A 24,796-nucleotide genomic window follows, 5' to 3' on the forward strand; every position below is an offset into this window, starting at 1 on the left:
ATAATCGGACAATAGTCTGAGTCAATTGGCAATAAGTAATGGAAAAGCAGTTGTAAGTGACTCATAATTGTGCGCAGTTGCGTATACAGAGTGCACGACTTCCCTGAAGGCAGCAAACACCTTCAGCGAGCGCGATGCCGATCACACAACATGGGTAGAATTCGACCCTCGATCGATGGCTGCGCCATCGCCGCACACGCGGCGAATACAAAGCAAGGGACAAGTCCTTACTTACTAACAACTCCTTACTCACTAACAACTCCTTACTTACTAACAACTCCTTACTAACAACTCCTTACTTACTAACAACTCCTTACTCACTAACAACACCTTACTTACTAACAACTCCTTACTTAGTAACAACTCCTTACTTACAACTCCTTACTCACTAACAACTCCTTACTAACAACTCCTTACTTACTAACAACTCCTTACTCACTAACAACTCCTCTATCATTTTTCATTGCTGGAGGGGTTGCCCCCCTCCCTGAAAATCCTGGCTCCGCCATTGTATGTGCCAACATGTATTTCGTGGGATACTTTAAATTAATGATAATACTTTACTGCTGAATTACACCACTTTAGTCGCGCGCAAAAAACGTGAAAATGATCACACAATGTCGAATTCTTGTCGACGGAAGAAATAAGTTATTTAATAGTTGTGTTCGTCTGCTCAGTTGTATTGAAACAGTGCGATGGGCGTTATGTGACGAGACGAGCAATCCATTGGGAACTCTCGTAGCTGCGCAGGAGGGCACACTCGTCTATGAGACGATGAGAGAATGGGCAGTGGGCCATTGCACGGCGCTGGTGCCCTATGCTCGAGATGTCGTGCATATCCCCCTCATCATTACAGTCGTGTTATTATGACAACATCAGACCGTTTTGTTATTCCTCCCACACAAGGCAGAGCACACTTTCCTACAACCGGCCTGCTGCTTGAGTACTCGACTCGACTCGGATACATTCTCATTTGCGATCCGAACAGGTGGTGTGAATTTCACAGCTGTAATGTAACCCATTAAACGTTTTTTTTTACAATAATAGCAATGTGTGCTATAGTCATTGGTAACCCGGTTAACCATCAACTCGCTCCACTTAAGAAGCGGTTCAATCAGAGTTGACTGAAACTCGCATTTAACCCCGGTAACTCAGTGGTGGTTGCTGATTAAGCGCCCTAACTAAACGCTCTGAGCTACACAGGCACCTCGTATCTCAACAGATGTCGACATGCATCTGCATGAATGCTTTTGTAATATGAGGATATATCCGGCTCACTGACGTATCACAACTCGTCATGGTGATTGGCTCTGCCGGTCCTGGTTTACAGCCAATGGGGGGAAGCCTGGGGGCATGGCCCTGACGTGATGGAAAGGTGACAGCTATAAGGATTGGTTCTGCTGGCTTTGGCCACAGCCAATGGGGAGATGAGTCAGGGGCGTGGTCCCGGGAGCTGACGAGGGAGCCTGGAAGATTCCATGCAGGCTAACGAGGATTGGCGGAAACGTACCACGTGACCCGGGTATTAAATAGGGGTGGAGACGAACGACACGTGGTCAGAACGGGAACGAACGGAGGAAGGGGGCCACGCGGGAGCGGGGCTCCGAGTTGCCACGTGGCAGTGCATCTCTCTCTCTATCTGTCCCTCTCACGCTGCCTATCAGCAGCGTGAAGTAACTGTAACATAAGTTGAATAAAAGACGGATTCCAGAAGTCGTTTCAACGAGCATTATTACACTTTCAACAAGACATCTATTGTTATATCGCTGCCCGAATAGGGATGTTGGTCGTTGTTAAGCCGCTCTACACCCCTACCGACCCCGCCCACCACTGCGCCTGACCCCGCCCACCACTACCTGCTTGGCCCCGCCCACCACTACCTAATGGCCCCGCCCACCACTACCTGATGGCCCCGCCCACCACTACCTGCTTGGCCCCGCCCACCACTACCCCTGACCCCGCCCACCACTACCTAATGGCCCCGCCCACCACTAACCTGATGGCCCCGCCCACCACTACCTGATGGCCCCCGCCCACCACTACCTGATGGCCCCGCCCACCACTACCTGATTGGCCCCGCCCACCACTACCTGATGGCCCCGCCCACCACTAACTGATGGCCCCGCCCACCACTAACTGATTGGCCCCGCCCAGCACTACCTGATGGCCCCGCCCACCACTAACTGATGGCCCCGCCCACCACTACCTGATGGCCCCGCCCACCACTAATGATGGCCCCGCCCACCACTACCTGATGGCCCCGCCCAGTACTACCTGATGGCCCCGCCCACCACTAACTGATGGCCCCGCCCACCACTAACTGATTGGCCCCGCCCACCACTACCTGATGGCCCCACCCACCACTACCTGATGGCCCCGCCCACCACTACCTGATTGGCCCCGCCCACCACTACCTGATGGCCCCGCCCACCACTACCTGATGGCCCCGCCCACCACTACCTGATGGCCCCGCCCACCACTACCTGATGACCCGCCCACCACTACCTAATGGCCCCGCCCACCACTACCTGCTTGGCCCCACCCACCTATTTCTCCTTAGGGGCCATCCATTTAGTATGTACGCAAAAATCTGTCAAAACTTGACCCCTCCCCTCCCTGTATAAATGCGTACTTTTCGACCCCCCCCCCCCACCACCTGTGTACGTAATCCACGCAGAAACGATCAAATATTTCCTCATCCACATCAATTCCATACACCCAGCCATCAAATTGACCATGGAGGTGGAAAAGAATGGCAAGCTACCATTCTTGAATGTTTTAATCGAAAAGAGACCAGATGGCTCAATGGGCCACTATGTGTACAGGAAAGCCACCCCATAAGGGTGTCATTATGGCAGAACACTGTCCCGGCATAATGCTACGCTTTCAAGTTATCTCGATTCACTTCGGGGTTTTGTTTTACAAAGGACATTATACGAATCGTAAAGCGCATCATTTTCATTCACACATGTAACTAATAACGTGTAACTAATAACATAATATCTACGAACAGAGAACAATAAATGCACCTCTCGCTAATGTCTCGTGGATACTGCACCCATGAGATTGATTAGAAGTGATTCACAAACACGAGCGTTGTAATCTTTCATTTAAATTACCTACGTTACACATGTATACATACAAAGACAAAATACCCTGTTACAGCCTTATATTTTTGGGGCAAGTGCTGTTAAGCGAGCACATATGAAGGCCGGAACGGCACACGAGGGGGTGGGTCGCCATCACCACGCCCGGCCGCCTTTGTCTCCCAAATGTCAATGTTTACACACCGCACCAGGTACTCCTTTGAGGCTGAGTCGACAAAGGGGAATCCCAGGACGGGTTCAGATAATCATCACTGGTGTTGACCGTGAGCGGGAATCAAACTCGGTCGGCCGGAATCGAATACAGCGCGCTAACCACTGCACACATATACATATCCACACACATATATATGCACACACACACATATACACACAAATATATACGTTGTATTGAAGCCGGCAGAAAGTGCGCTGTTGTTGGTTGCATATAAAAGCCCGTGAGTTGTATGCGCGTGTGCGCCTTTACCTGCCACAGCACGAACCACCAGGACACAGGTGAGAAGGCACTGGACGAACCACATCGTTGATAATTAGTCGAGTAGCTGCGTTGCACCAGTCAGTGTTTGTTGGAGGTAAAATATGGAACTGGGTTGAAACTGAGCGCGGCTTTTTTTTTATAATACCTCACCCCTGCACCCCGCCCCACCCCGAAAGACTTCAAATTACAACATCGGTGTGGATGCGCGTGGTGTGGGCCACGTTTAAAGGTCTTGGAAGATTTGCGTGAAGTAAAAAAATGGTAACCACGCAGGTAAACACGATATTTCGAAATCCGTGTAACTACTCCTAATGTGCCGTGGGTGTTCGGCGTGATTAATCAATTGCCGTCATTTAAACTGCCTCCTCCGCCTTCGGCGGGGAAGTTGAAAAAAATAAATAAAGTCACAGTGCGCATTGCGGCGACAAAATTGCGGCCCCTTTTTGCAAGCCCTAAAAATATTTCACGCACGCTTAGTCCACCGCATGGATCCATTTCCACAAGCCGCTGTGCGAGTTCATTCAAAAAGAAGTCTTCACGACATTTACATCAATACTAATTTAACTATACAAAAACATACAGTATATCAAACCTTAAACTGTGGGTTCAATTCTGGCCTTGCATATGATGCAGGCAATACGCACAGCAGCTAAATGCCAAAGTCGGGGTCTGCTGCTCGCCACAATGAGAGGGCGGCAGGAGAGAGAGAGAGGTCCTGTTGCTTCACTGCTCCTGCTCCATTGAAGAAGCGCAGGCTGCAGGGGGCTTATTGTGATCCATTGTTTGTGTTGCATGGCCACAACCACACTACTCTGGCTTGTGTCTTTAATTCTCCACCCAATAAGGAGATGTGCGCATCGGCCAGCGTTGTGAGATGCAGTTTTTCATGAACGACGCTATTTAAAATGTTATTATCATTATTATTTACCGTTCCACCAGTGTCTTCCAGGAGAAAAAAAGCCAGGAGGTGCGATGTTTGTCTCTCGAACGAGATGTTTAAATTTGTATTTTCACCCTTATTTGAATAAATTTTAGTTCTGAGAATTAATATATATCGATGGGATTGTCATGTGTCAATCTCCCAGTCGAGTGGAGGGGCAAGTTGCGATACCTGCCCTGTTGTGTAAACAATGAGAGAGCCGGTGACAAATCTTCTACCCATGCATTCTACGAACTACCGCTAGGCATGCGAGATTATAAACATTCTTTCCGCTTTAGTGGGTACAAACAAGTCGACTTAATTGATTCAGAGCATGAGGACAATTACTTTTAATAATGATAATGTAGTGCAATTACGTTCATCTTGCAGTGACAAAACAGTGTCCGATAATTGTTCACATTATTTCGTGATGTAAGTTTTTTTTTAACCAAGGGTGATAGTGGCTCTGGTGATGGCGATGGTGGTGCCAGTCGTGGTCGTGTCGTCGGTAGTGAGAGTTGCTCCATACAATGATGATTTACATTTTCAGTAGAAAAAAACACGCGATAAACTCAATTCCAGTGATAATGGCCTTCCAACCAATCACCAACAGGCAGGGCAGCATTGTCATCCAGGCAGTTATGTTTGCGTGTGTGGAAAATACCACAACAATAATAATCATTCTCAACACTTTATCAATATACTGCTGGACTCCTTCATTGACGATTACCACTATGTAAAAATAAATACTGGTCCTATTTATTTAGACGGTCCTGGCTATAGGATAGCAATAACGTGGAATCTACTCGACTGGCTCATGAGGACTATTTAATAAGTGATGGCCTGTGCTCGTTCGAACACGAAGATACGCTGAATTATTGGACGGTTGGACAAAGAGTGAGGTATGCATCTACTGCACGGGCTATTTTAACTGTGTGTAGTAGTGGTGGCACAACAGCAAACTGCTCTCTGAATGCGACCTCAATTCCATTCCCCAGCCAAGGCTAACACAAGTGGCGAAGTATATCTGAACTCCCCCGGCTCTGCCACCACGACGCCCCCCATCACCACCCAACTTATCAACAACCCTCACTGACCAGCATGGTCAAAGTATTGTCAACAACAACAACCGCCGTTCGTCATAAAGTGGCGGTGACGTCACCACGGCGCTTGAGTATGGTCAAACAAACCTCATGACCAACAGGTTATGAGGAGGCCGTGATCCTTAACCGGAATGATGGTGTGCAACCAGACAGTGCAGTATTGTTTACTTCATTATTATTTAAATATATTTACGTGAATGCATACCACGTTAGGTGTAACCTATACCACATTGTGCTCCAAAGAATCTGTGTAATGTATACGGCATTGTATAAAACTTTTAAGTGGCATCCTTTCTGGCATCCTCTCTGTGTTTGGAACGAGCGAATCGCATATTTAGATTCCAAGTGTATGATATAATTGGTTACATTTCACAACCACAAAACGGTGTTGCCCAGTACATGCAGCTATCATTACAACCCTCATGTCAACGTCACTTGATGTTAAGAGATCTTACCGGCAGTGGTGACAGTGCTGCTGCTGCTGCTGGTGGCGACGGTGGAGGTACTGCCAGTGGTGCTGGTGGTGGTACTGGTGGGGGTGGTGCTGGTGGTGGTACTACTGATGGGGGTGGTGCTGGTGGTGGTACTGGTGGGGGTGGTGCTGGTGGTGGTACTGGTGGGGGTGGTGCTGGTGGTGGTACTGGTGGTGGTGGTACTGGTGGGGGTGGTGCTGGTGGTGGTACTGGTGGTGGTGGTACTCGGTGGGGGTGGTGCTGGTGGTGGTACTGGTGGGGGTGGTGCTGGTGGTGGTACTGGTGGGGGTGGTACTGGTGGGGGTGGTGCTGGTGGTGGTACTGGTGGTGGTGGTACTGGTGGGGGTGGTGCTGGTGGTGGTACTGGTGGGGGTGGTGCTGGTGGTGGTACTGGTGGGGGTGGTACTGGTGGTGATACTGGGGGGGTGGTGCTGGTGGTGGTACTGGTGGGGTGGTGCTGGTGGTGGTACTGGTGGGGGTGGTGCTGGTGGGTGGTACTGGTGTGTGGTACTGGGTGGGGGGTGGTGGTGCTGGTGGTGTACTGGTGGGGGTGTGCTGGTGGTGGTACTGGTGGGTGGGTGCGGGTGGGACTGGTGGGGTGGTACTGGTGGTGGTACGGGTGACTGTGCTGGTGGATAACTGGTGGGGGTGGTGACTGGTGGTGGTACTGGTGGGGGTGGGTGCTGTGGGGGTGGTACTGGTGGGGGTAGGCTGTGGTGGTGTTACTGGTGGTGGTGGTACTGGTGGTGGTGGGTGGTGGTGCTGGTGGTGGTACTGGTGGGGGGTGGTGCTGGTGGTGGTACTGGTGGGGTGGTGCTGGTGGTGGAAACTGGTGGGGTGGCGGTGGTGGTACTGGTGGAGTGGGTGCTGGTGGTGGTACTGGTGGGGGTGGTGCTGGGTGGTACTGGTGGGGGATGGTACTGGTGGTGGTACTGGTGGGGGTGGTGCTGGTGGGGGTGGTGGTGGTGGTACTGGTGGTACTGGTGGGGGTGGTGGTAATGGTGGGTGTGGATCTGGTGGTGGTGGTGGTGGTGCCAATGGTGGTTAGAGCTGCTCCATATGATGACGGTGACATTTGCAAAAGAGAGAAACAGGACAGACTCAATTCACATACTCTTTGGTTCTTTCGGTAAAGTCACGTAGGTATAAAAATAAATAATAAATCACGACGTTTCGATCGCAACACAAGCGGTGGTCATCAGGTGGAAAGATACAGCAGTAGAACTGCTGAACAAGAAAGGGCTGCTGCAACACGAGGTTATATATAGGTTTGAGGTGGGTGTCACCCAAGGATAAGTAGGCAGGGTCAGAGATGGAAAGGAGTTCCGTCACCGCACGCACGCACAGCAGCTGCGTTAAAGGGAGAGACTGGATTCATGCAGTCACACAAACTTCATATCAATTCACATGTTAATAGCCTTCCCAACTATTGCACAATGCAGAAGAATATTTCCATCCGGATAGTGCTGTTGTCCTGTGTGGACATGATGCATTACGAATGTCAACTTTCAGCCAGTGTTAGTCCACTTCTGGAGGAAGTCCCCCCCCTTGCCCCGCCATGGTCGTATTAATCATGATGGTTTGATTGACTATACATCACCACGCTGGCCAGTGGAGGGATATCAGTTGAGGTATCACTGGCCACAGATGTTAGCTGGTGGCGGTGATTGAACTTGTTGCTGGATTAAAAGTGCAGTGCCGATCACCATTACGCTAACACCATTGCCCACAGGGACATTGTAAGAATGTGTGGACGTAGTGCTGTGAAATATTGATTTTGTTAGCAACAGTGGACAACTTAAACTTATTAAATGTCAGGAAATGTTAAACGCTTTCTTTTTTCAGAACGAGCAATAAATAGATGGTGACTCAATGCTCAAAGGAGTCTTGGGTGCAGTTCATCTTCTTCGCCATCCCTGAGGCAGTGGTGGACATTTCACAACCCCACACAACAAATTGGTACTCTGCAATCAATGACGACTATTCAGCGGCCTTCTGATTGGGATTTTTAATTTGGAACTTACAGCTAGAGTTGCGGCGATATGATTTTCCAAGATTTTCACGCTACACCTCTCATTGCAATACAAGTTTCCCATCACTTTTAGAAATAAATATCGCTATTTTATTGCATTGACTTTCCAGTTTTCTGTGCTTCCAGTACAAATAATGAAAATAATATTGTTTGTCTTTTCATATATAGCGGCGTCGTTTATGCAAATTGTATCTCACAATCGTTGAACCATAGACAAGCTGAAAGACAGCCAGGCGGTGAGCTAGCGCCAATAGTTGCCCAAGCTCTACAAACCTCGATATATTAAATTATTTAATTTAATTTCTACCTTCGTGACTTTACCGAAAGAACCAAAGAGTATGAATGAATGAGTGTTTATACATATGGCAGGAAACCGGAGCAAGCCAGAGTATGGCACCTCCTCGATGCCCAGAGGAAGGAAGTTTCGCAACACGAGTGTGATCACCAACCCTCACTGCCCCTCCACAGTGCTGAGTTACCGGCCATTCGGATAACCTAAATATTACATACTTAAATGTTCTTCGACTGCAGGTATTTCAATCATTCCAACTATACATCCTGAATATAGCTGCCGTTTACTCAGACTTTACCGGAAGTAGTGCGAAGAGCTGCTCCGGATGATGTCGATGATGTAAGCCATTTGAAAACGACACGCACACACAAGCTTGTGTTAATAATTCGCACGAACATTGAGAACATCATCCCGTTGCATTGTGGAAATATTTGCCTTCATTGATGCGCATCCATTGCTCAGGTGAAGGAGTGGCCTCAATGTTAAATAACATTATCCTATGGGTCAACCTTAATGCCATGGGTATGATTAAGGCAATACAATATCAATGCAGTAAACAATATATACAATGTTGTGTATGCAATGAACATTCATTATGCAAGTATGATCCATTTATATGTAAATACCGGCTGAATAAATGTGACATTTAAACTGAAGGCTAGCAAGCTTTAGCACGTAGGTTTTCGCGACCAATTTTTTCCACCTGATAGGCACACATTGATGACATTATCTTGCTCTATTTAAGACCGGAAGCAGGAAGAAGTCTTCACAATTCTGCCAAATTGCCTGATTAAGCTGGTTGTAATCACCAGTTAAACGTCGTACTCAAAACAGTAAATGCTGGTTTACTCTCCAACACACCGATGTGCTGAAGGAGTGACTAATTGGCACGTTTTGTTTACCTGACAAACCTGACTAATTGGCAATGTCGGGTGGGTTAAGGACTTTATTTTATTTACGCGATCTAACCCAAAAAACTTTAATATGAATAAAGGCTTGTAACTTTATTTTTATGTGACCAGTGCATGACTATTATTTTGTCGACAAATTGAGTTTTAAATGGCAGTTTCTTATGGATTGTGAACATAAATACATAATTGAAGATCAATACCGAGTGAGCAGACGACGGAAGCATCTTCCACATGGCTGCAGTCGTGAGTGCCCCAGCCGTTGTGTCTGCACTGCGAGAGTTGAGACTCGGAACCGTTGCACTGCACGTTGTCCATCCAGATCCGGCCGCTGCCCGCTCCGTACCGAGCATTTCCCGGAGCTGACACGGCGGAGCCACAGCCCAGCTGACGGCAGACCACCTCGGCATCCTGCAGCTCCCAAAAGTCGTCGCACACCGTGCCCCAGAACTTTTTGTAGAGCACCTCCACGCGGCCCTGGCATGCGTTGCCTCCGCCAACCAGGCGGACTTCAACGCCTGAAGAAACAAAAACACACACATATTTCCAACGGACCACATTGAACACAATATGCCTGGAAACTAATATAAGCCTCCAAGGTGTCATGCTTGTGGTAATGCCACAAGGTGTGGATTGAAAGATAAAATAAGCAAATAACATGTCGGTAATTATACTTTAGTAAGAAAATTTTTGAATTATGTATAGAAAAATCTCTTCCAACGCGGGTTCATGGAATGCGTGTTTCGGCTGTACACAGTTTACCTAATGAGGTCTGTTGTCCGGAACACGCGAATGATGTTTCGGCTGTATGCGGTTTCACGCTGCTAAGATTATCGTCTCCGCGTCGAAAAGTAGTACCACGAGGGTGCTGCATCCGTTGGAAGTTGTGAGTGAATCGACTGAGAACTATTTATGAACCATATATGTTCTGTGTAAGTGTTTTAGTGTGACAATGTAACACACTCAACACGCACAATTGCACAACGCAAATGTTCACACATTGTATATATGTATCCATGTTGAGCTTCTATCGCACCGTACCTAGCTAACCGTGCTAATCAGAGGTGTGGGGGTTGGGCAACAAACTAAACACTAAACGCAGTTGTTAAAGAAATGAGTTTTCAATTGCTACATCCATTTAGCCGTCCAGATGTTGAGGAGGTTAGGTGGACGCCTCAATGGTGAATCGTTAACATTCAAGTGACAGTGTCAGGAGCAAGTGCTGAGCGTGAGTGCCCCGGTGCAGGAAGAGTAATGGAGATGGGGGTTTTGTGTCAAGGTGAAGTTAAAAATAAAGAGTGCGCACACAATCAATGTAGAGCAATTCAGCATCCTTTAGTACAATAACAACGGTGGAAATCATGTAGAGTTATTTAAACAAAGAGGGAGAGGGTGATAATTTCGGGCCCAGGAACTCAACCCTATTTTGACCATGCCTATAATTTGTCAAATGCAGTTTTGCCCAAAACGGTATTTTCCAGGAGCACAACGCCCACTTTCAGCGAGGTCTGCCTGTAGTAATCTATGAAGTATGGTCAAACAACCCACACGACCCACACGGCATGGGGAAGACATTCATCCAGCAGTAGATTGACGACTCTCAATTAGTATCATCGCCAAGATGGAGTTAACAGTTGGCAGACCGTATTAGGTAGACAGTATTCTAGAAACTATCTCATGTAAAAAGTGGATCAGTTGGTGGATTTTAATTTCTATGAGGCTTCTTATGGTTTCACACTAAAAAAAAACATTTTACAAGACTTGTGCAAAAATATATCATTGTCCACGACAATCGCAACACCTCGTGAGCAGATGACGGAAGCATCTTCCACATGGCTGCAGTCGTGAGTGCCCCAGCCGTTTTGTCTGCACTGCGAGAGTTGAGACTCGGAACCGTTGCACTGCACGTTGTCCATCCAGATCTGGCCACTGCCCACTCCGTAGAAAGCGTTTCCCACAGCAGACACAGCAGAGCCACAGCCCAGCTGACGGCAGACCACCTCGGTATCCTGCAGGTCCCAAACGTCGTCGCACACCGTGCCCCAGAACTTTCTGTAGAGCACCTCCACGCGGCCCTGGCATGCGTTGCCTCCGTCAACCAAGCGGACTTCAACGCCTGAAGAAACAAAAACACGCACATATGTTTCCAACGGTCCACACTGAACACAAGATGCCTGGAAACGAATATAAGCCTCCAATGTGTCATGCTTGTGGTAATACCACAAGTTGTGGATTGACGGATATAAGAAACAAGTAACATTTCGGTAATTATACTTTAATAAGGATATTTGAAGTTTTCGTGACTGCAATGATCCATACTCTTTGGTTCTTTCGGTAAAGTCAGGTAGGTGAAAAAATAAAATAAAATAAAAAATAAGAATACAAATTAAAATTAAAAATAGAAATAATCAAATTTAATCACGACGTTTTGGAAGCAACGCAAGCGTCCGTCATCAGGTGGGACAACCACAGCAAGAAACAAAAAAATACTGTAGTGGGAAAATAGAGCTGTTTGTGACAAGCGATTATATAAGGTAAGAGTGGAGGAGGAGCCAGGGTGGAGAGATGCAGTGGGCTCTCATGATATTGTTTTTTTCCGAGACCAAGATACTCTGCAAACCTTCAGGCTTTACCGAAAGAACCAAAGAGTATTTAAAAAGGAGATTTTTTATTATGTATAGGAAAATCTTTCCCAACGCGGATTCATGGAATACGTGTTTCGGCTGTACACAGTTTACCTAATGAGGTCTGTTGTCCGGAACACGCGGGTGATGTTTAGGCTGTATGCGGTTTCACGCTGCTAAGATTCTCATCTCCGCGTCGAAAAGTAGTGCCACGAGGGTGCTGCATCCATTGGAAGTTGTGAGTGGATCGACTGAGAACTATTTATGAACCATGTATGTTCTGTGTAAGTGTTTTAGTGTGACAATGTAACACACTCAACACGCACAATTGCACAACGCAAATGTTCACACATTGTATATATGTATCCATGTTGAGCTTCTATCGCACCGTACCTAGCTAACCGTGCTAATCGGAGGTGCGGGGGTTGGGCAACAAACTAAGCACTAATAGCAGTTGTTAAAGAAATTAGTTTTCAATTGCCACATCCATTTAGCCGTCCAGATGTTGAGGACGTTAGGTGGACGCCTCGATGGTGAATCGTTAACATTCAAGTGACAGTGTCAGGAGCAAGCGCTGAGCGTGAGTGCCCCGGTGCAGGAAGAGTAATGGAGATGGGGGTTTTGTGTCAAGGTGAAGTTGAAAATAAAGAGTGCGCACACAATCAATGTAGAGCAATTCAGCATCATTTAGTATAATAACAACGGTGGAAATCATGTAGAGACATTTAAACAAAAAGGGAGAGGGTGATAATTTCGGACCCAGGAACACAACCCTATTTTGACCATGCCTATAATTTGTAAAATGCAGTTTGCCCAAAAAGGTATTTTCCAGGAGCACAACGCCCACGTTCAGCGAGGTCTGCCTGTAGTAATCTATGAAGAATGGTCAAACAACCCACACGACCCACACGACATGGGGAAGACATTCATCCAGCAGTAGATTGACAAAGACTCTAAATTAGTATCATCCCCAAGATGGAGTTAACAGTTGGCAGACCGTATTAGGTAGACAGTATTCTATAAGATATCTAATGCAAATAGTGGTCCAGGTGGTGGATTTTAACTTCTATGAGGCTACTTATGGTTTCACGCAAATTAAAAAAAATACATTTTACGAGACTTGTGCAAAAATATCTCATTGTCCACGACAATCGCAACACCTCGTGAGCAGATGACGGAAGCATCTTCCACATGGCTGCAGTCGTGAGTGCCCCAGCCGTTTTGTCTGCACTGCGAGAGTTGAGACTCGGAACCGTTGCACTGCACGTTGTCCATCCAGATCCGGCCACTGCCCACTCCGTAGAAAGCGTTCCCCACAGCAGACACAGCAGAGCCACAGCCCAGCTGACGGCAGACCACCTCGGCATCCCGCAGGTCCCAAACGTCATCGCACACCGTGCCCCAAGACCTTCCGTAGAGCACCTCCACGCGGCCCTGGCACGCGTTTCCTCCACCAACCAGGCGGACTTCAACGCCTGAAGAAACAAAAACACACACTAACGTTACAGCGATCACCATAAGAGTAACGGAGTGTATCCCTGTGATGGTGCCTCTTCCTTCATCTTGTGAATCGGGGAACTGAGTCGTTATATGTTCGACAGTTCTGTTCTGTGTGGTGAACACAGACTGCTGGAGAGATTAAAATGCTCCATTTGTGTATCATCATCAAATAATGGCATTTACCAATGAATCCAAAATCAGACGCCGTGATTAAATTCTTTTCCGAAACTTCGTCGCAGTGTAGAATTCAAAGATGTACACAATGCGTTCTGCTCGTTTCCAAATGACCAATGCATGATTAGATGTTTAACTGATACTTTAGTAACGACTCCGGCAGATTGCACTTTTGCATGAGAGTTCTGCAAACAGATATTTGACCATTTAACTTTCGCTGCAACCGGAAAAAACACTTACGATGAGCACACGTGTCCAATGCTGACTGGATGCAAGGTTGCACGTTTGATTTTACATCATGCAATTATGATTCTTACACGTGACAAACTTGTCTCTTTCTTTAATATTTTCAGTCACTCATTTAGTTCACACCACGTGAGCGATTTTCATCGTTGCTAGAGGGAAAACACAAGGGTACGAGGGCAAATTGCATGGGGTAGGTAGCTACCTCACGCATATACCGCAGTGGTGATGTTAACTATATTGCCTGGTGTACAGGAGATTATGGGTTCGATCCTGACCCTGGCACCTATATATTTTGAGTTTTCGTTGCCTCTCTCCCTGTGGTCGCATGGATTTTTCTACAAGTCCTCCAGGTTTTCCCTCCACATTTAGAAACATGCGTTCAGAGTATTTGGCTGCTATAAATTTCCACGTGATAGGCCACTTCGTTGAGCTATCATTTGTGGCCAGGTCGCTTCGGAAAAAATAAATATATATCTCAGTGGGTCTTACCTAGTAAAATAAAATAAAAAATTGAAGCCCGAGACAGACCTCGGTACAGAGGAGAGCGCAGGTGGCGATACGTGCAAAAGGAGTGAGCATTACCTGGAGCTAGAGGTCATGGCCCACGTGAGACCATGTGGACCACCCCAGAGACGCGACTGGGTGCACAGTGGCCGTGTGCACAGTGGCCGTGTGCACAGTGGCCGTGTGCACAGTGGCCGTGTGCACAGTGGCCGTGTGCACAGTGGCCGTGTGCACAGTGGCCGTGTGCACAGTGGCCGTGTGCACAGTGGCCGTGTGCACAGTGGCCGTGTGCACAGTGGCCGTGTGCACAGTGGCCGTGTGCACAGTGGCCGTGTGCACAGTGGCCGTGTGCACAGTGGCCGTGTGCACAGTGGCCGTGTGCACAGTGGCCGTGTGCACAGTGGCCGTGTGCACAGTGGCCGTGTGCACAGTGGCCGTGTGCACAGTGGCCGTGTGCACAGTGGCCGTGTACGAGGAGCAACACACGAGCCAACTGAGCTGCCACAACGGGGTTGCTTTCTCGTGGGCAACGCACGTGTCATGCGACCGGTGTTTTTGAAGACTTTGAGTAAGGTCGTACACACAGCAACGCCTGCGAGGGCATCAAGGATCTGGACTTGGTCGAGACGATTGGTTAAGAGAATGATTGGGACCATTGCAATTTTATGCAGAGTCACATGAGTGTTGGAGGGTTGTGTGTGTGGGATGGTAGCGTAAGTGCAACAGTCCGCGCACTGCGCTACGAACCTAGTGAACGGATTTTAATTTCCCGCTCGCGAATATTTGAACCACGGTTTCAGGCCACCTCTAGGTCGACTTGGCTACAAATGGTGCGATGTGTAAAACATCAACACTGGGAAGACAAAAGCGGCCGGGCCTTGTGCTGGCCTCCCACCCCGGTCGTGTGCCATGCCGGTCTTTGTATGTGCTACACGCTAACTGCACTTGCCCCAACAGTCTGTTGTATGTATGTTGAACTTCTTTCGCACCATACGTAGCCCACCATAATAATTGGAGGTGCGGGACATCGGAGGTTAAAGGCAATATGGGAGCTATTTCTCTTAGAGTGTGCACCTTGCACGGGTGACACTAGTTGTGGGGTTTCCCCTTGGTGTCAGGAAGCCTTCAACCGCCCATTAACATTCCTAGCACTTCCTACTCTGTGGCCTCTAAGCGTGTTGTTTTTTGTTCCGTGGCCTGTCGCGATGCGCTATCAGATGCCGTCCCACGCAAAACGGGCACCGTTTCAAGCGTAAGTAACCTGATACCCTATGGCATTAAATAATAAAAGATGACGATGCTCTACGACCTCTGACCTAGGTCAAAACATCGCGACTAAAATGTTTTCACCATGTTAATCGTACTGACGAGCGTGGTGAAGTCTGAACAAGTCCCATGCTCAGTGAGGCATAGAGAGGGCTATAAGTTATCCTTCATTGCAATTGTGGTATACCAGTGGGCAGACAAAGCAGTGTTCACTTTAATCAAAAATCTGATCACTCGGTGGACTGGGAAAGCCAATAAGGCTTCATGTCACTCCATTGATGGCAGTTTTATTAAATTATTGCGAATTGCAAGCCACCCCATCCATATAAACGGGATGGTACCAGCTTGCTGGCACACGTGCAGGGACACCTTTTACGAGGCGCCTGATGCAAAGATGCACCATAATTAAATTAATAGCCACAGCAAACGCAACACCTCGTGAGCAGATGACGGAAGCATCTTCGACGTGGCTGCAGTCGTGAGTGCCCCAGCCGTTGTGTCTGCACTGCGAGAGTTGAGACTCGGAGCCGGAGCACTGCACGTTGTCCATCCAGATCTGGCCGCTGCCCGCTCCGTAGAAAGCGTTTCCCAGAGCGGACACAGCAGAGCCGCAGCCCAGCTGACGGCAGACCACCTCGGCATCCTGCAGGTTCCAAACGTCGTCGCACACCGTGCCCCAAGACCTTCCGTAGAGCACCTCCACGCGGCCCTGGCACGCGTTGCCTCCACCAACCAGGCGGACTTCAACAACTGAAACAACAGATACCATGACTTTCAATTTACATTGCTTAAAAGATATACATTTACAAAGCATATATATTGATGTGGGTCGCATAGCTCATTGATGAGCATCATGCAGCCTTGTTATAGGGCAGAGTTGTCTTTGGGTGTTAACATTGAAGGTGTGATTCGCAATGTCAGCGAGTCACGCTGCTCTGTGGGCTTCCCAATGGATTCGTTGTCTCACAACACGATGCCAATATCACACCTTGGATGCAACTGCAAAAAGCAGCAACAACAAAATCTCAGAACGCGACTCTTGTTGAGTGTAATCTCGACCATACTCTGCACTGACAAAACTTATGATCATGTGTCCAGCCATGTAAACGGTACCTGGACCATAATCTATAGTGGCGCTGGAATGCAACCTGATAGATAATGTCATGACAGAGACTGGGTGTTCTACAACAGCGAAGTATTGTTCTGAAAGAGTCCGTACTTATAAATGAACTGCAGTGAGTCAAACGTGAGCTTCCTTACCAGATGGGATTGCAGTAGGGGCTGTTCCAGTCACCAATGGCCGACATGTTAAGAAAGACAAATCACACACGGTTAAGATTGCCGAGTTTATCTTGTGAATTGATGTACAGTCTAACTGATATTCACTAACTAGATAGCATATATGATACGTTACAGATTCATTATATCTGAACCTGCGCCACCGCTCGGCGGAGAGAGGCGAAAATTTATATCCACGTCTGCAGAGTCATAACTGAACATCTTTGGTTGCCCTCAGCTACAGCAAATCCATGCTTATCTCTCAACATCCGTAGAGCTGCCTCGGCCTCGAACACACGTGGCCGGGATCAGAGTGGCAGTGAAACCAAAAAGTGCCAATCTCTCCACTCCCCGATATTATATCGCTGCTCGCCATTATGCCACCACTCCCAAATCCAATGATCTACCGTATAGATTTTTCAGACTTGGGGCAAGTACTGTTAGCGACGACCTATCAAGGCTGGCACGGCACACGAGGGGGTATGTGGTTAACCCCACGCCAATTTCCCTCCACAACGCATCAGGCATTCACTTAAGGCCGACTCAACCTAGGCGAGGCTCAGGACTGTTTCAAATATCGCCACTCTCACTCTCACACTGAAGTTAATCAATCACGCGCACTAATATATGCACACGCACGCGCGCACAGGCAACCTTGTGAGCAAACGACGGAAGCATCTTCCACGTGGCTGCAGTCGTGCGTGCCCCAGCCGTTGTGTCTGCACTGCGAGAGTTGAGATTCGGAACCGTTGCACTGCACGTTGTCCATCCAGATCTGGCCGCTGCCCGCTCCGTACCGAGCATTTCCCGGTGCGGACACGGCGGAGCCACAGCTCAGCTGATGGCAGACCACCTCGGCATCCTGCAGCTCCCAAAAGTCGTCGCACACCGTGCCCCACGCGCCGCGGTATTGCACCTCCACTCGGCCGTGGCACGTGCCGCCACCTACCAGGCGCACCTGGACATCTACCCGCACCCCCACCAATCAAAAGTTTGATCAACAACATTGTGATAATTTATTCTTTAAGTTCATTGTTTATCTATTATCATTGTTCATATACATGTGTATTTTTCCTTCTCAGATGACATTTAAAAATGGGGGATATTTTTTTTACTAAAGATTAACGATATTCTTTGGGTCTTTCGGTAAATACTCTTTCGTTTTTTCGGTAAAGTCACGTAGGTAAAAAATATTATATAAATTAAAATGAAAACAAATAAATTAAATTACGACGTTTCAGAAGCAACACAAGCAACCGTCATCAGGTGTTGACTGCTCCAGCAATATTACTGAGGCGTATGAAGAGAGTTATTACGAGACAACGTGTTTATATGGGGTGTTAGGGGGGGGAGGAGTCAAGGGGTCGGGGGGGGGGGCATGTGGCAGGCCGTGTGGACGGTTGGGCACGGGATTAGCATGAGTTAAGCCGATAGATAACCATCTGTGTTCTTTCGTGATGTCAGGGGAGGAGAGTTTGTGCATCAGTGCAGTGCCTGCACGACAAGTGATGGTGGTGTATCAGGCTGGGAGTAAAAAACTGGAAGAAATGGATATGGCTGTAAAATTATAGGGCAGCTAAAGTTTGACTTGGTTGATGACATCTTTCCAATGATTGCTTAATTTAAAACCATCCTCTCGGTTGAAGTTGTGTCTATGTTTGTATATCTGGATGGCTTCATGGACAGATCTTTGGTCGTATCCGGGAGGTTTACAGAGTACTTTGGTATCGGAGAAAACAATATCATGAGAACCCGCTGTAATGAAACAATGATCAGCTTCGGCAAAAAAATTCGTTCTGCCGTGTTTCAAATCTGACTTGTGCTCGCGAATTCGGTCAGAAATATGTCGTTTCGTCTCCCCGATATAGCAATCACCACAGGAACAACTCAGTTTGTAAACACCGGGGAAATGTAAGTCAGGAATGACATCCTTTACGGATGGGATCAGATCACGGATTTTGTGTACTGTATTGAATCGGACCTGGATCTTGTGTTTGTTTATAATTTTGGAAATCTTTTTGGTAATGCCTGCTATGTATGGCAACGTGATGATTTTGATCGGAGTTTCAGGAGGTTGTTTCTGCATGGTGGGAGAAACAGCTTGGCGGATAGCACGGTCTGAGTATCCGTTCATCTTGTGGGCCAGATGTACATGTTTTAATTCACTGGCCAGGTGGTGTTGGTCAGAGATGCAGGGAATTATTTTGAGCCGGGTGGTGGTGGGAATCAGGCTTCAAGTAGGAATCTGTGTGGGTGGCTTTCCTGTAGACAGAATGTCCCAAAGAGCCATTCAAACAGAACATCCAAGAATGGTAGCTTGCCATCCTTCTCCACTTTCATGGTAAATTTGATGGATGGGTGTCTGGAATATTTTGGTTAAGACACGTAGAACAATTTTTTTTTACAAAAAACTACGAAGTTTCGATCGCAACACAAGCAATTGTCATCAGGAGAAAAAAGAGCGGGAAGCTACTGAGGCAGGCTATTTTAAAGGTTTGAAATGGGTGTAGCCCGACGGTCATAAACGAAGTGGGCGGGGTTAGTGATGTTAAAGTGAGAAATTTGCATGTAAATATAAGATCAGAGAGCTACCTCCACGATGAGCTGTCATCTTTAAAAAAAAGTCTTAAATTGATTTCGAAAGATAATTAATGCATCATGCATGAATGTTTATGGAAGTCAGTTTGAACATTTGTTAAAATAAATTAAATAACCCTCTGTGATTTCTTCAAGTAAATATAATTACCATGAGTCCTGACTTTTGGGCCACCTGTATAGCGGGGAAGGGTCGCTCTCCTGTACAAGAAGCGTGTTTATTATTTTTTTCTATGCTCCTGACCGCTTTACACTAGAAGCTGTTGGGCCTATGGCCAGCAACAACAGTGATGTTGTTGATTTAATATCTTACCTGGTGGTGACGTCACAGTAGCTGCTCCAAACCAAGTGGCGATGGCATTTGAAAGACACACAAAGCACGTGTTGGTCAGTGTGCACATCTGGTCAATGCATTATTAGACCTCGCTTAGCGCTCAAGATGCGTTCCTGTAGATGTAGGCGCTAAGGTCTGCCTGTATTATAATTGCGTAATTAGTATGCATATAAAGTCAACATCTGGTTGTAAAATATCTATGTTTTGAAAACGAACGCCATTTAAAATGTAAAAAAACCCTCACGTTTCACTACTTAAACAAATATACCATATAATAATTAGCGTCGTTGGTGAGAATATACATGTGCTGTCAGGGAACACCGATGAAGGCCGGAGGGGCACATGAGGGGGTGGGTGGTCAGTACCGCGGCTGGCCGCCTTTGTCTCGCTCGTGGCGATGTTTACAGACCGCACCTGGCTGAGTCGACCTAGGGGAGGCTCAGGGCCGGTCCAAATGTTCCTCACTTGTGTTGGTCGTGAGCGTGAATCAAACTCGAGTCGCCGGGTACGTGGCGCAGCGCGCTAACTACTACACTTGCCACTCCCTACACATGAAGCCAACACACAGCACACTCAGCACACTCAGCTCACTCAGCACACTCAGCACACTCAGCACACTCAGCACACGCAGCACACTCAGCACACTCAGCACACTCAGCACACACAGCACACTCAGCACACTCAGCACACTCAGCACACGCAGCACACGCAGCACACGCAGCACACGCAGCACACTCAGCACACTCAGCACACGCAGCACACTCAGCAAACTCAGCACACGCAGCACACGCAGCACACTCAGCAAACTCAGCACACGCAGCACACTCAGCACACTCAGCACACTCAGCACACACAGCACACTCAGCACACTCAGCACACACAGCACACTCAGCACACGCAGCACACGCAGCACACTCAGCACACTCAGCACACTCAGCACACGCAGCACACTCAGCAAACTCAGCACACGCAGCACACGCAGCACACTCAGCAAACTCAGCACACGCAGCACACTCAGCACACTCAGCACACACAGCACACACAGCACACTCAGCACACTCAGCACACACAGCACACTCAGCACACGCAGCACACGCAGCACACTCAGCACACTCAGCACACACAGCACACACAGCACACTCAGCACACACAGCACACTCACACACTCAGCACACTCAGCACACGCAGCACACGCAGCACACGCAGCACACGCAGCACACTCAGCACACGCAGCACACGCAGCACACTCAGCACACTCAGCACACTCAGCACACTCAGCACACTCAACACACTCAGCACACTCAGCACACTCAGCACACTCAGCACACTCAGCACACTCAGCACACTCAGCACACTCAGCACACTCAGCACACTCAGCACACTCAGCACACTCAGCACACTCAGCACACTCAGCAGCACACTCAGCACACTCAGCACACTCAGCACACTCAGCACACTCAGCACACTCAGCACACTCAGCACACTCAGCACACTCAGCACACTCAGCACACTCAGCACACACAGCACACTCAACATACTCAGCACACTCAGCACACTCAGCACACACAGCACACTCAGCACACACAGCACACTCAGCACACTCAGCACACTCAGAACACACAGCACACTCAGCACACTCAGCACACTCAGCACACTCAGCACACTCAGCACACACAGCACACTCAGCACACTCAGCACACTCAGCAAAACAACAACGACGACGACGAGAACCTTGAGAGCAGACGACGGACGCGTCCTCTCCGTGGCTACAGTCATGAATCCCCCAGCCGTTTTGCCCACACGCGGAGAGTTGAGATTCGGTGCCGAGACACCGAACGTTGTCCATCCATATCGGGCCACTGCCCTGTCCGTAGCGCGCTACGCCCGGGGCCGAGGAAGCGGAGCCGCAACGCAGCTGGCGGCACACGACCGCGGCCTCCTGGAGATCCCAAAAGTCATCGCACACTGTGCCCCACGTGCCGTTGTAGAGCACCTCCACCCGGCCATAGCACGCGCCACCATCCACAAGCTGAACTTGACCATCTGGTTTGAATCAATCAATCGTACGGATAAAGGAGGCTGTTAAGGTGCAGTTCAACGTGTGCGCGCGTGCATATGAGATAAGTTGACCCCCTCCACCCATCCAACCTTGCAATTGTGGGACCAGCGATTTTTCCCAAGACACAGCGCAACGCTGTCCGGTCGGTTATCTCGTCGCCCCTTTGGATGCCGTTTCCACGTATAGCGCTTCTTGGCCAAACTCACCCGCAAATCGCCAGACCTCATCATATCTCATCAGCTATGGAGCCTGAATAGCGGCTGGATGCGCGATCACCGTGCATAACAGGTATTATAGGCTGTGGGGGCTACGCGATGTGTAGCAGATTTCAGTACGTAAACATCACTTGTTGTATGGTAACGTATGCGCTTCCACGTGTACGCCCCACCCTGTTTATAAAAACCCGCACTGACAAGGGTGGTGAAGTATGGCCAAATACCCCCCATGACCCACACGGCGCGGAGAGACTTTATCAGGTACTCATTTGAGGCTGAGTCGACAGAGGGGAGGTCCAGCACCGGTCCAGATATTTGTCACCGATGTTGGCCTTGAGCGGGAATCGAGCTCGCGTCGTCGAGTTTAAAGCGCAGTGAGTTAACCACTGCACTACCGGTCCCCACAAACTGAATAAATATCCACACACATTTACATATTTAAAAAAATACGAAGACACAAACACGTACACATCTACACACCTACGGGATAAATAGGCGTGCTTAACGCATGTCCCAGGTGCATTTATGGCGCGCGCATACGCCGTGCCTGCGTGCGACATTACCTGTTGCTAACGCACGTGATACCAGGAGACAGGTGATGAGCAGCAAGAGAGCGCGGCGCCAGCTGGCGACCATCACCACGACCACCATCATCAATCACTCTGGAACTGATTCGCAGACGGCCCTAGCTGGTTGAACGCGGCGCGTCCTAACGCACACACCTGCCTGGTCGTTGCAGTGGCTCACGAAACGACACCCAAGAGGGATGCTGATGCGCCCCCAACCTAACTAGCGAGGGCTCCCTCGCGCTCTCTCTTCCAGTATCGATAAGAAATGTTCAAGGTTGTGATCAAACGCCATGTTGCTCAATGTGTTAGGCGTGCCGGTCGCACTATTTTTACGCGTGCATTCCACGACGACGCAATATGAATCACACAACGCCAAAGCGACGGGGGCTGATGCCTCGGGGAATGCCGTCATCTCGGGTGTTTAACTTTGACTAATACATCTGGGTAGGTGGCGTAAATAGACTTGGCCACCAACTGTATATGTGTGTGTCTATTCCGCGCCTTTGCAAGTGGATGTGCGCACTTGCGGAGCCAGTGGGAGAAGGGGGGGGGTGGAGTTCACGTGCCCCCCCAATGATCCGATCGAAATCCCTAATTTCCATCGGGTCATTGGGGTTTATTAGTAATACATCGGCATTTTGCGACCCCCACTGCCACTGTGTAGCATATGATTAGGTGCCAGGGAATCTATGAGATGATAGGACAATAGTCTGAGTCCATAATTGGCAATAAGTAACGGCAAAGCAGTTATAAGTGACTCGCATAATTGTGCGCAGTTGCGTATAGAGTACACGACTTTCCTGAAGGCAAACATTTTCAGCGAGCGCGATGCCAATCACACATGGTTCGAATTCGACCCTCGATCGATGGCTGCGCCATCGCCGCACACGCCACGAATAAAAAGCAAGGGACAAGTCCTTACTCACTAACAACTCATTACATACTAACAACTCCTCTGTCATTTTTCATTGCTGGAGGGGTTGCCCCCCTACCTGAAAATCCTGGCTCCGCCATTGGATGTGCGGGGTGCATAGGCAAGTGGTAGTGGAACACAACATCAGACCCGCTCATTAAATTCAGTATTTTGCAAACTATATCACGATGCAGTATTCAACAACGACTCAATGCGTGCTACTAGTTTCAAACAATGAGAACCTTTAACTGCATTGTGTGAACAAATCCCCGCAGTTATCTCCCTCACCTGCGACACTGGAGGGCATGGGTTCGATCCCAGACACTGACGATCTCTGCAGTATATTTGGAGTTCACGTGTTCTCTCTCCCCGTAGTGGCCCACAATTATAAACATGTGTTGAGATTATTGCCTTCTACTATACATTTCCACGCCGGATGATGATATAAGCCACTTAGATAAGCTATCATCACGTGTGATCAGGTCACTTCTGAAAAATAGCGAATAGCTAGCTCAATGGGCATTGCCGAGTACACAAACTCGTCAACAAAATAATACCGCGGCAGTGGTGACGCGAGGCATCAGCACACAAAGCCAACTTCGAAGGGGCCCCGAGAAGCTCCAGGGGATTCACGATAAAAGAGGGGTGCTTACACAACGTATCTGCTCAAATTCAGATCCTAATAAATAAACAAATAGCCAGTGAATATGAGAACGAATTAATCTAAGCTCATCTTCGTACTACCGGGAGTGCTATTCTCTCAGCTCATCTCCCTGTTTGTTGGTCATATTTCCCTAATCTTGCTACATCTTTATCTCTCGTGTGTATATACTTTATATATGCCCTCCTCTAAATTTAGACTTAAAACGTTCGTGACTGCAGGAGTTCATATTCTTGGTTCTTTTGTTGAAGCCACGAAGATAGAAAAAATAATAAATTATAAAATAAATAACAACTTTAACATTTTTTAAGCAAAAAAAACCCACAATCAAAATAAAAAAATGTACCCGTAAAAACAAAGTTTTTCACTATAAATCCTTTATATGCGTGGCGGCTAGAGTCCTTTCGTCCTCTGGCTTGAGATAGCTGCCACCTATAAGTCAGATGATTGCCTGCCACCATTAATAAAAATTGGTAATTAAAAAAAATCCTAAAAAGTGTAAAAATTTGGAACAAAAATGTTCACGAAAATTAATTGTCACGCACAACG

The 24,796-nt window shown here is 48.1% G+C and overlaps 1 protein-coding gene across 1 annotated transcript; it reads right to left on the reverse strand.

Moving 5' to 3' along the window:
• Positions 1-7,946: 7,946 nt before the first annotated feature.
• On the reverse strand, positions 7,947-23,893 carry LOC133341942 (deleted in malignant brain tumors 1 protein-like). Its single transcript, XM_061550787.1, has 7 exons — positions 23,875-23,893; positions 17,541-17,867; positions 16,059-16,373; positions 13,080-13,408; positions 11,111-11,468; positions 9,513-9,827; positions 7,947-7,993 (listed from the first exon to the last, which is right to left on the reverse strand). The coding sequence occupies exons 1-7, from the start codon at positions 23,891-23,893 to the stop codon at positions 7,947-7,949; spliced, it is 1,710 nt and encodes a 569-aa protein (XP_061406771.1).
• Between the last annotated feature and the right edge of the window lie 903 nt (positions 23,894-24,796).

Source organism: Lethenteron reissneri, chromosome 2 (assembly GCF_015708825.2).
Source record: "Lethenteron reissneri isolate LAM-NWPU_2019-01 chromosome 2, ASM1570882v1, whole genome shotgun sequence".
Taxonomy (NCBI): Eukaryota; Metazoa; Chordata; class Hyperoartia; order Petromyzontiformes; family Petromyzontidae; genus Lethenteron; species Lethenteron reissneri.